Here is a 12,500-nt window from a genome sequence, read left to right on the forward strand (position 1 = left end):
CAGAGAGACTGGTACACCTGAACCATCACCATATACTACTACCTACAGAGGGAGAGAGGGAGGGAGGGAGGGGATGGGGAGGGAGTGTTATTGATAGCCCGGTCCCTCAGAGAGACTGGTACACCTGAACCATCACCGTACAGAGAGAGCAAGAGAGAGATAATTATCATATCAATAAAGAAAATATGCCACAGGTAGACAGGTGCACAGGTAGACAGGTGGGCAGGTAGGCGGGTAGACAGGTAGGCAGGTAGACAGCTAGGCAGGTAGACAGCTAGGCAGGTAGACAGGTAGACAGGTAGACAGCTAGGCAGGTAGACAGATAGACAGATAGGCAGGTAGACAGGTAGGCAGCTAGGAAGGTAGACAGGTAGACAGATAGGCAGGTAGACAGGTGGACAGGTGGGCAGGTAGACAGGTAGACAGCTAGGCAGGTAGACAGGTAGACAGCTAGGCAGGTAGACAGCTAGGCAGGTAGACAGGTAGGCAGGTAGACAGGTAGGCAGGTAGACAGCTAGGCAGGTAGACAGGTAGACAGGTGGGCAGGTAGACAGGTGGGCATGTAGACAGCTAGGCGGGTAGACAGGTAGACAGCTAGGCAGGTAGACAGCTAGGCAGGTAGACAGGTAGGTAGGTAGACAGCTAGGCAGGTAGACAGCTAGGCAGGTAGGCAGGTAGACAGGTGGGCAGGTAGACAGCTAGGCAGGTAGGCAGGTAGATAGGTGGGCAGGTAGACAAATAGGCAGGTAGGCAGGTAGACAGGTAGGCAGATAGACATGTAGACATGTAGGCAGGTAGACAGGTGGACAGGTAGGCAGGTAGACAGGTAGACAGGTAGGCAGGTAGACAGGTAGGCAGGTAGACAGGTAGGCAGGTAGACAGGTAGGCAGGTAGATGGGTAGACAGGTAGACAGGTAGGCAGGTAGACAGGTAGGCGGGTAGGCAGGTAGACAGGTAGGCAGGTAGGCAGGTAGGCAGGCAGACAGGTAGACAGGTAGGCAGGTAGACAGCTAGGCAGGTAGAGAGGTAGGCAGGTAGGCAGGTAGACAGGTAGGCATGTAGACAGGTAGGCAGGTAGACAGGTAGGCAGGTAAACAGGTAGACAGGTAGGCAGGTAGACAGGTAGGCAGGTAGACAGGTAGGCAGGTAGACATGTAGACAGGTAGGCAGGTAGACAGGTAGACAGGTAGGCAGGTAGACAGGTAGGCAGGTAGACAGGTAGACGGGTAGGCGGGTAGGCAGGTAGACGGGTAGGCAGGTAGGCAGGTAGACAGGTAGACAGGTAGGCAGGCAGACAGGTAGACAGGTAGGCAGGTAGACAGCTAGGCAGGTAGACAGGTAGAGAGGTAGACAGGTAGGCAGGTAGGCAGGTAGACAGGTAGGAATGTAGACAGGTAGACAGGTAGGCAGGTAGGCAGGTAGACAGGTAGGCAGGTAGACAGGTAGGCAGGTAGACAGGTAGACAGGTAGGCAGGTAGGCAGGTAGACAGGTAGACAGGTAGGCAGGTAGACAGGTAGGCAGGTAGACAAGTAGACAGGTAGGCAGGTAGACAGGTAGGCAGGTAGACAGCTAGGCAGGTAGACAGGTAGACAGCTAGGCAGGTAGACAGGTAGGTAGGTAGACAGCTAGCCAGGTAGACAGCTAGGCAGGTAGACAGGTAGGCAGGTAGACAGGTGGGCAGGTAGACAGCTAGGCAGGTAGATAGGTGGGCATGTAGACAACTAGGCAGGTAGACAGGTAGGCAGATAGACATGTAGACATGTAGGCAGGTAGACAGGTGGACAGGTAGGCAGGTAGACAGGTAGACAGGTAGGCAGGTAGACAGGTAGACAGGTAGACAGGTAGGCAGGTAGACAGGTAGGCAGGTAGACAGGTAGACAGGTAGACAGGTAGGCGGGTAGACAGGTAGGCGGGTAGACAGGTAGGCAGGTAGACAGGTAGGCAGGTAGGCAGATAGGCAGGCAGACAGGTAGACAGGTAGACAGCTAGGCAGGTAGACAGGTAGAGAGGTAGACAGGTAGGCAGGTAGACAGGTAGGCATGTAGACAGGTAGACAGGTAGGCAGGTAGACAGGTAGACAGGTAGGCAGGTAGACAGGTAGGCAGGTAGGCAGGTAGACAGGTAGGCAGATAGGCAGGTAGACATGTAGACAGGTAGGCAGGTAGACAGGTAGACAGGTAGGCAGGTAGACAGGTAGACAGGTAGGCAGGTAGACAGGTAGGCAGGTAGGCAGGTAGACAGGTAGACAGGTAGGCAGGTAGACAGGTAGGCAGGTAGACAGGTAGACAGGTAGGCAGGTAGACAGGTAGGCAGGTAGACAGGTAGACAGGTAGAGAGGTAGACAGGTAGGTACACACATAGCCGGCGCGTCTTTATTTTAAATTTTTATTTTGCATGTATTTAACTAGGCAAGTCAGTTAAGAAAAAAATATTATTTTCAATGACAGCCTAGGAACAGTGGGTTAACTTCCTTGTTCGGGGGCAGAACAACAGATTTTTCTACATATTTCTTTTAAGAATACAAAATTCATTACTAAAATATAGTCGATGCATAAGTATTCAGACCCTTAGTTTAGGCAAGCCTAAATTAGTTCAGGAGTAGAATTTGGTTTAAGAATTTGGTTTAAGAAATCACATAATAAGTGACATGGACTCACTGTGTGAAATAATAGGGGTAGACATGATTTTTGAATGACTACCCCTTCCTCTGTCCTCATACATACAACATCTGTAAGGTCCCTCAGTCAAGTATTGAATTTCAAACACAAATTCAACTACAAAGACCAGGGAGCTTTCGAAAGCCTCATAAAGAAGGGCAATGATTGGTTGATGGGTAACAATAACAAATCAGATATTTAATATCTATTTAAGCATGGTCAAGATCATAATTATGCTGTGGATTATGCATTAAACCACCAAGACACATCAAAGATACCCTTTTTCCTCTGAACTGAGCTGCAGGACAGGAAGGAAACTGCTCAGGTGCTGTCTAGCCATGATCCCCAACATCTTGACAGAGCTTGAAGAATTTAGAAAAGAATAATGGGCAAGTTTCACAATCGAGGTGTACAAAGTTCTTAGAGACTTACCCAGAAAGCCTCACAGCTGTAATCACTGCCAACGGTGTTTCTAACATGTATTGACTCAGGGAGCTGAATACTTATGCAACGACTATATTTTAGTTATTGCGTTTTTATTCATCAAACAAAAATATATATAATAGTATTTGACATTACAGGGTTATTTTGGGCTTCATCAAATTGTATTATACAAAATGACAATTAAACAAATGTTTATCCCACTTTGTAACACAACAAAATGTGAAGAAATGCAAAGGGTTTGAATACTTTTGCCAAGGGGTCTGAATACTTTTGCCAAGGGGTCTGAATACTTTTGTCAAGGGGTCTGAATACTTTTGCCAAAGGGGTCTGAATACTTTTGCCAAGGGGTCTGAATACTTTTGCCAAGGGGTCTGAATACTTTTGCCAAGGGGTCTGAATACTTTTGCCAAGGGGTCTGAATACTTTTGCCAAAGGGGTCTGAATACTTTTGCCAAGGGGTCTGAATACTTTTGCCAAGGGGTCTTAATTCTTTTGCCAAGGGGTCTGAATACTTTTGCCAAGGGGTCTGAATACTTTTGCCAAGGGGTCTGAATACTTTTGCCAAGGGGTCTGAATACTTTTGCCAAAGGGGTCTGAATACTTTAGCCAAGGGGTCTGAATACTTTTGCCAAGGGGTCTGAATACTTTTGCCAAGGGGTCTGAATACTTTTGCCAAGGGGTCTGAATACTTTTGCCAAGGGGTCTGAATACTTTTGCCAAGGGGTCTGAATACTTTTCCAAGGGTCTGAATACTTTGCCAAAGGGTCTGAATACTTTTCCAAGGGGTCTGAATACTTTGCCAAGGGGTCTGAATACTTTTGCCAAGGGGTCTGAATACTTTGCAAGGCCAAAGAGTCTGAATACTTTTCCAAGGGGTCTGAATACTTTTGCCAAGGGGTCTGAATACTTTTGCCAAGGGGTCTGAATACTTTTGCCAAGGGGTCTGAATACTTTGCCAAGGGGTCTGAATACTTTTCCAAGGGGTCTGAATACTTTGCAAGGCCAAAGGGTCTGAATACTTTTCCAAGGGGTCTGAATACTTTGCCAAGGGGTCTGAATACTTTGCCAAGGGGTCTGAATACTTTTCCAAGGGGTCTGAATACTTTGCAAGGCCAAAGGGTCTGAATACTTTGCCAAGGGGTCTGAATACTTTTCCAAGGGGTCTGAATACTTTTCCAAGGGGTCTGAATACTTTGCCAAGGGGTCTGAATACTTTGCCAAGGGGTCTGAATACTTTTCCAAGGGGTCTGAATACTTTGCAAGGCCAAAGGGTCTGAATACTTTTCCAAGGGGTCTGAATACTTTGCAAGGCCAAAGGGTCTGAATACTTTCCAAGGCCTAGGGGTCTGAATACTTTTCCAAGGCCTAGGGGTCTGAATACTTTGCAAGGCCAAAGGGTCTGAATACTTTTCCAAGGCCTAGGGGTCTGAATACTTTTGCAAGGCCAAAGGGTCTGAATACTTTTGCAAGGCCAAGGGATCTGAATACTTTTGCAAGGCCAAAGGGTCTGAATACTTTTGCCAAGGGGTCTGAAAACTTTTGCCAAGGGGTCTGAATACTTTGCCAAGGCCAAGGGGTCTGAATACTTTTGCCAAGGGGTCTGAATACTTTTCCAAGGCCAAGGGGTCTGAATACTTTTGCCTAGGGGTCTGAATACTTTTGCCAAGGGGTCTGAATACTTTTCCAAGGCCAAGGGGTCTGAATACTTTTGCCAAAGGGGTCTGAATACTTTTGCCAAAGGGGTCTGAATACTTTTGCCAAGGGGTCTGAATACTTTTGCCAAAGGGGTCTGAATACTTTTGCCAAGGGGTCTGAATACTTTTGCCTAGGGGTCTGTATACTTTTGCCTAGGGGTCTGAATACTTTTGCCTAGGGGTCTGAATACTTTTGCCTAGGGGTCTGAATACTTTTGCCTAGGGGTCTGAATACTTTTGCCTAGGGGTCTGAATACTTTTGCCTAGGGGTCTGAATACTTTTGCCTAGGGGTCTGAATACTTTTCCAAGACCAAGGGGTCTGAATACTTTTGCAAGGCCAAGGGGTCTGAATACTTTTGCCTAGGGGTCTGAATACTTTTGCAAGGCCTAGGGGTCTGAATACTTTTGCCTAGGGGTCTAAATACTTTTGCCTAGGGGTCTGAATACTTTTGCAAGGCCTAGTGGTCTGAATACTTTTGCCAAGACCAAGGGGTCTGAATACTTTGCAAGGCTCTGTAAGTGTCTCCCGTTTTTGTAGCCCTACATTGGATGGATGTATTCAAGATGAGGTTGTTCTTATTGCTCTCAGTTTGTTTTTATGGCCATTAACGATCCTGCTAATATGTCTCCGGTCATGTAAAGCGGTGTTGAATTGCAATGAAATCATTTATCAGAAAATAAAAAATAAATTGCTTCTCCAAAACTTGAATCTCACGCACCTTTATAGACATGAAAAGGGAAGAGACATCATTAGTCATTGTTGACACTATCAATCAAACACACACCCCTGCATGCATGCACACAAGCACTCACCACTATCTATCATTCTTCAGTTCTTGATTACAATCATCTCAAAAAGAATCAACAGACGGTAAGTTTCTCAACATAGTTCTGTACACGGTTGATTCATGCTATCAAAGGACTCTTGTCATAACTGAAAATACACTTGTACAGTTCACTGAATCTGTGTCATACACAACTGGGTACCAGTAGTTTTACCGGTCTGAGGCAATGTGACACAATACTTGTTGTACTTTGAACCCCGCCCTGTGCTACTGGGTCCTGGACTTCCTGACGGGCCGCCCCCCAGGTGGTGAAGGTAGGCAACAACACCTCCACTACGCTGACCCTCAACACAGGGGCCACACAATGGTGTGTGCTCAGCTCCCCTCCTCTACTCCCTGTTCACCCACGACTGCGTGGTCACGCACGCCTCCAACTCAGTCATTAAGTTTGCAGACGACACAGCGGTGGCCTGATTACCAACAATGACGAGACAACCTACAGGGAGGATGTGAGGGCCCTGGCGGAGTGGTGCCAGGAAAATAACCTCTCCCTCAACGTCAACAAAACGTAGGAGACCTAGTTAGTAACACAACTCTTATAACTCGTATCTTACACTACATCAAAAGGGAAGAGAGACAGTGTTATAATCCTGAGCTTCTTTGTCTCTCTTTGTTGCAGTTCCCCTGTGGTTTGGGCCACAACAAGATATTGGAACATACAAGATGTTGGAATTTGAAGAAACACAACTAGATTACATCTTTGCTTTGTAACACTTTGCTTCTTGAAAGTCCAATATCTTGAAAACGGGGCGTTTTCCTTTAACGTTAGGGGGAGGATTAATGTTATATGTGAAGTTAGTATAGGGTGAGTCCTATAGGGTGAGTCCTATAGGGTGAGTCCTATAGGGTGAGTGCTATAGGGTGAGTGCTATAGGGTGAGTCCTATAGGGTGAGTGCTATAGGGTGAGTCCTATAGGGTGAGTCCTATAGGGTGAGTCCTATAGGGTGAGTCCTATAGGGTGAGTCCCCGTGATAAAAATTCTAAATAATGGTTTCAAAAATGTACAATTTCTGTCACAACAGGACCTGTTTCCCTCCCTCTCTTCCTCCAAATTCTCTCCCAAAAATCAATCAGTACCTGGTCATTGAAGGTAACCATGGCAACTCTGCGGTGAGGTGAGGTCTGCAGCATAGAGGACAGCGCCCTCTGGAGGGCATCCTGAATACTCTACACAGAGAGAGAGAGAGAGAGAGAGAGAGAGAGAGAGCATTGGCATACACTACGTTACCAAAAGTATGTGGACACCTGCTCGTCAAACATCGAATTCCAAAATCATGGGCCTTAATATGGAGTTGGTCCCCCCTTTGCTGCTATAACAGCCTCCACTCTTCTGGGAAGGCTTTCCACTAGATGTTGGAATATTGCTGTGGGGACTTGCTTCCATTCAGCCAGAAGAGCATTAGTGAGGTCAGGTACTGATGTTGGGGCGATTAGGCCTGGCTCGCAGTCAGCGTTCCAATTCATCCCGAAGGTGTTTGATGGGGTTGAGGTCAGGGCTCTGTGCAGTCTAGTCAAGTTCTGCCACACTGATCTCGACAAACCATTTCTGTATGGACCTGGCTTTGTGCACGAGGGGCATTGTCATGCTGAAACAGGAAGGGCCTTCCCCGAATCCGCTCATTTTAAGGGGTGTCCACATACTTTTGTATACATTGCAAGTCAAAAGTTTTAGAACACCTACTCATTCAAGGGTTTAATAGTGAAGACATCAACACTATGAAATAACACATATGGAATCATGTAGTAACCCAAAAAAGTGTTAAACAAATCAAAAAATATTTTATATTTGAGATTCGCATTGTCTCAACCAGCTTTATGATGTAGTCACCTGGGATGCATTTAAATTAACAGGTGTGCCTTATTAAGAGTTAATTTGTGGAATTTCTTTTCCTGCATTCCATCTGAAGTGATGGAACAAGATGTCCGCCCTGTTGCTAGAAACATGGACGAGTACAAACAGACCACCTATGACTTCCGCAAGGCAAAAAAAGACAGTACAGGGACAATGTGGAGTCCAACGGCTCAGACACAAGAAACCACGTGGCAGGGATTTCAGACAATCACAGATTATAAAGGGAAAAGCAGCCACGTGGCGGACACAGACGCCTCACTCCCAGACAAGCGAAACATATCCCCCCCCCACTTGCTTCAAGAGGGCCACCATTGTTCCTGTACCCAAGCAGGCAAAAGTAACTGAACTAAATGACTATCGCCCCGTAGCACTCACTTCTGTCAACTTCTGAAGTTCTTTGAAAGGCTAGTCAAAGACCATATCACCTCCACCATATACCCGACCCCCTTGACCCCACTACAATTTGCAAACCCGCCCCAACAGATCCATGGACAACACAATCGCCATCGCCCTGCACACTGCCCCTATCACACCTGGACAAGAGGAATACCTATGTGAGAATGCTGTGTATCAACTACAGCTCAGCATTAATTGAACCTCCGAGCTCGTTACTGAGCTCAGGGTCTTGGGCCTGAACTCCTCCCTGTTCAACTGGGTCCTACATTTCCTGACGGGCTGACCACAGGTGGGGAGGATAGGCAACAACACCTACCTTCGCCACGCAGATCTTGAACAAGGTGGCCCAGGCATGTGTGCTCAGCACCCTCCATTACTCCCTGTTCACCCACGACTGCGTGGTCACGCACGACTCCAACTCAATCATCAAGTTCGCTGCCGACACGACGGTGGTAGGCCTGACTACCAACAATGACAAGACAGCCAACTGGGAGGAGGTGAGGGCCCTGGCGGAGTGGTGCCAGGAAAATAACCTCTCACTCAACGCCAACAAAACAAACGGGCCGATCGTGGACTACAGTAGACAGAAGAGAGACCACGCCCCCATCCTCATCGACAGGGCCCCTGTGGATAGGGTCAAAAGCTTAAAGTTCCTCGGCGTACACATCACTGAGGACCTGAAATGAACTTTCACCACACCTTGGTGAGGGCACAAGTAGCGCCTCTACAACCACAGGAGGCTGAAGAAATTCGGCACGGCCCCTTAGACCCTTAAACAACTTTTACAGATGTACCATTGAGATCATTCTGTTGGGCATCACCGCCTGGTACGACAACTGCAGCACCCTCAACCGCAGGGCTCTTCAGAGGGTGGTGTGGTCAGCCCAACGCATTACTGAAGAATCGCTGCCTGCCCTCCAGGACATTAACCAAGAAGATCATAAGGACATAAAGTCATTAGTCCGAAGCCACAGACTCTTCACTCGGCTACCGACTGACAGACTGAGACAGTACAGGTGCATCACAGCTAAGACCGAGACACTAAAAACACAGCTTGTTAAAGACTGTTAAACAGCTTCTATTACCATCAGACTGTTAAACAGCTTCTTTTACCATCAGACTGTTGAACAGCTTCTATTACCATCAGACTGTTAAACAGCTTCTATCACCATCAGACTGTTGAACAGCTTCTATTACCATCAGACTGTTGAACAGCTTCTATTACCATCAGACTGTTGAACAGCTTCTATCACCATCAGACTCTTGAACAGCTTCTATCACCATGAGACTGTTGAACAGCTTCTATCACCATCAGACTGTTGAACAGCTTCTATCACCATCAGACTGTTGAACAGCTTCTATCACCATCAGACTGTTGAACAGCTTCTATTACCATCAGACTGTTGAACAGCTTCTATTACCATCAGACTGTTGAACAGCTTCTATTACCATCAGACTGTTGAACAGCTTCTATTACCATCAGACTGTTGAACAGCTTCTATCACCATCAGACTGTTGAACAGTTTCTATTACCATCAGACTGTTGAACAGCTTCTATCACCATCAGACTGTTGAACAGCTTCTATTACCATCAGACTGTTGAACAGCTTCTATCACCATCAGACTGTTGAACAGCTTCCATCACCATCAGACTCTTGAACAGCTTCTATTACCATCAGACTGTTGAACAGTTTCTATTACCATCAGACTGTTGAACAGCTTCTATTACCATCAGACTCTTGAACAGCTTCTATTACCATCAGACTGTTGAACAGCTTCTATCACCATCAGACTGTTGAACAGCTTCTATTACCATCAGACTGTTGAACAGCTTCTATCACCATCAGACTGTTGAACAGCTTCTATTACCATCAGACTCTTGAACAGCTTCCATCACCATCAGACTGTTGAACAGCTTCTATTACCATCATGCTATTTGGGTTGATAATTAGATTCGTTCTGACGTTTCTTGATTTCTTAATTTTTCACATAGATATGTTTTATTTTCAAATGTAATTATTTTGTGTACTTCTTTGACATTTAACTGCATTGTTATGAGCTAGTAACTTAAGCATATCACTGCACAACCAATAACATCTGCGGAAATGTGTATGCGAGCAATAAAGTTTGATTTGAAATAGACTAGTCCCTCTTATAGAAGTAGAGAATCTGAACACTGGAACAACGCACCTGGAGTCTGGAGACATAGGTTGGTGACCTCATAGCATTCCCTGGGGAGACCTGGGAAGAAAATATAGAAAATATAGATGCAATGGGATAGAGATACAGCTGGTAGACAGACAGACGGACGGACGGACGGACGGACGGACGGACGGACGGACGGACGGACGGACGGACGGACAGACAGACAGACAGACAGACAGACACCCAGACGGACGGACAGACAGACAGACAGACAGACAGACAGACAGACAGACAGACGGACACCCAGACGGACACCCAGACAGACAGACAGACAGACAGACAGACAGACAGACAGACAGACAGACAGATGGAGAGACAGACGGACACCCAGACAGACAGACAGACAGACAGACAGACAGACAGACAGACAGACAGACAGACAGACAGACAGACAACACACCTCAGAGGTGGCGCTCATGCTCCCAGATATGTCAACACAGAAGACCACCATGACATCTTCCAGGTTCTCGTAGTCCTGGTCAGTCTGACGGGGGAGGTAGATCACATCTCTCCCTCTAGGAGCTCCTCTAACCTTCGGGCCCACCTTGGAACCAACTCTCAGGTCTGGGGTAGACAAGTTGTTCTGGAGACCACAGAACTCACACTGCCACACCTTGAGAGAGAGAGAGCATAACTACTAGTCAACAAGATAACTGAACTTCACTTATTGAATTGAGAGACAGGAAAGGGTGAAGGGGAGAGTGAAAGAGAGAGAGAGAGTGCGAGAGAGAGAGAGACAGTGTGTGAGAGAGAGAGAGAGAGAGAGAGAGGGAGACTTCACAGCAGCAAGAGAGAAAAGGTCAACCAGTGAAGAACACACACCATTGTAAATACAACCCATATTTATGCTTTTGTACTTTAACTATTTGTATATCGTTACAACACTATATATTGACATAATAGGACATTTGAAATATCTTTATTCCTTTGGAACTTCTGTGAGTGTAATGTTAACTGTTGTTCATTTTTATTGTTTATTTCACTTATGTATATTATCTACCTCACTTACTTTGGCAATGTTAACATATGTTTCCCATGGCAATAAAGCCCCTTGAATTGAATTGAATTGAGAGAGAGAGACAGTGTGTGAGATGCAGATGGAGAGAGAGATGGAAAGAGAGAGACAGAGAGAGAGAGAGAGAGAGAGAGAGAGAGAGAGAGAGAGAGAGAGAGAGAGAGAGAGAGTGTAAACTCACGGCAGTATCCTGTGTGCTTTGTACAGAGCTCAGGGAGGACAGGGCAGCACTACATCTCCCACAATGCTTCACAGGACTCTGAGTGCTCTGGATGCCAGATGCTGTGGAGTGGAGGGCGAGAGAATTATGTGTGTGTGTGTGTGTGTGTGTGTGTGTGTGTGTGTGTGTGTGTGTGTGTGTGTGTGTGTGTGTGTGTGTGTGTGTGTGTGTGTGTGTGTGTGTGTGTGTGTGTGTGTGTGTGTGTGTACCTCTACTCATGTCTACCAGACGTCCAACACTGAGAGAGAGAACGTTAACATTAGCCTTCAGCCTGATGCTCTGCTCTCCTTGGCCTTCCACACCTGAGAATACACACACACACACACACACACACACACACACACACACACACACACACACACACACACACACACACACACACACACACACACACACACACACACACACACACACACGGTCTTGTTTAACTAACCTTGTGGGGACACACAATTCAATCCCATTCAAAATCCTAACCCCTAACCCTAACGTTAACATTAACCCCAAACCCTAACCATAACCCTAGCCCCAAACCATAACCCTAGCCCCAAACCCAGCCCTAGCCCCTAACCATAACCCTAGCCCCTAACCATAACCCTAGCCCCAAACCCAGCACCTAACCATAACCCTAGCCCCAAACCCAGCACCTAACCATAACCCTAGCCCCTAACCATAACCCTAGCCCCAACCCTAACCCTAACCCTAGCCCCTAACCATAACCCTAGCCCCAAACCCAGCCCTAGCCCCAAGCCCTAACCCCAAACCCAAACCCTAACCCTAACCCTAACCATAACCCTAGACCCAAACCCCAAACCCTAACCCTAACCCTAACCCTAACCCTAACCCTAACCCTAACCATAACCCTAGCCCCAAACCCAGCACCTAACCATAACCCTAGCCCCAAACCCAGCACCTAACCATAACCCTATCCCCTAACCATAACCCTAGCCCTAACCCTAGCCCCTAACCATAACCCTAGCCCCAAACCCAGCCCTAGCCCCAAGCCCTAACCCCAAACCCAAACCCTAACCCTAACCCTAACCATAACCCTAGACCCAAACCCCAAACCCTAACCCTAACCCTAACCCTTAACCCTTAACCCTTAACCCTAACCCTAGCCCCAAACCATAACCCTAGCCCCTAACAATAACCCTATCCCCTAACCCTAACCC

General features: G+C 46.9%; 1 protein-coding gene across 1 annotated transcript in view; it reads right to left on the reverse strand.

Moving 5' to 3' along the window:
• Window positions 1-12,500, reverse strand: part of LOC129835660 (circularly permutated Ras protein 1-like) — a 30,985-nt gene that overhangs the window by 7,358 nt on the left and 11,127 nt on the right. The window contains exons 4-8 of the mRNA XM_055901379.1: window positions 11,541-11,633; window positions 11,293-11,393; window positions 10,497-10,709; window positions 10,082-10,132; window positions 6,721-6,810 (exon numbers count right to left, since the gene is read on the reverse strand). Of these exons, the coding sequence (XP_055757354.1) occupies window positions 6,721-6,810; window positions 10,082-10,132; window positions 10,497-10,709; window positions 11,293-11,393; window positions 11,541-11,633 (548 nt within the window). The remainder of the gene's footprint in view (window positions 1-6,720; window positions 6,811-10,081; window positions 10,133-10,496; window positions 10,710-11,292; window positions 11,394-11,540; window positions 11,634-12,500) is intronic.

This window comes from Salvelinus fontinalis, chromosome 36, assembly GCF_029448725.1.
Source record: "Salvelinus fontinalis isolate EN_2023a chromosome 36, ASM2944872v1, whole genome shotgun sequence".
Taxonomy (NCBI): domain Eukaryota; kingdom Metazoa; phylum Chordata; class Actinopteri; order Salmoniformes; family Salmonidae; genus Salvelinus; species Salvelinus fontinalis.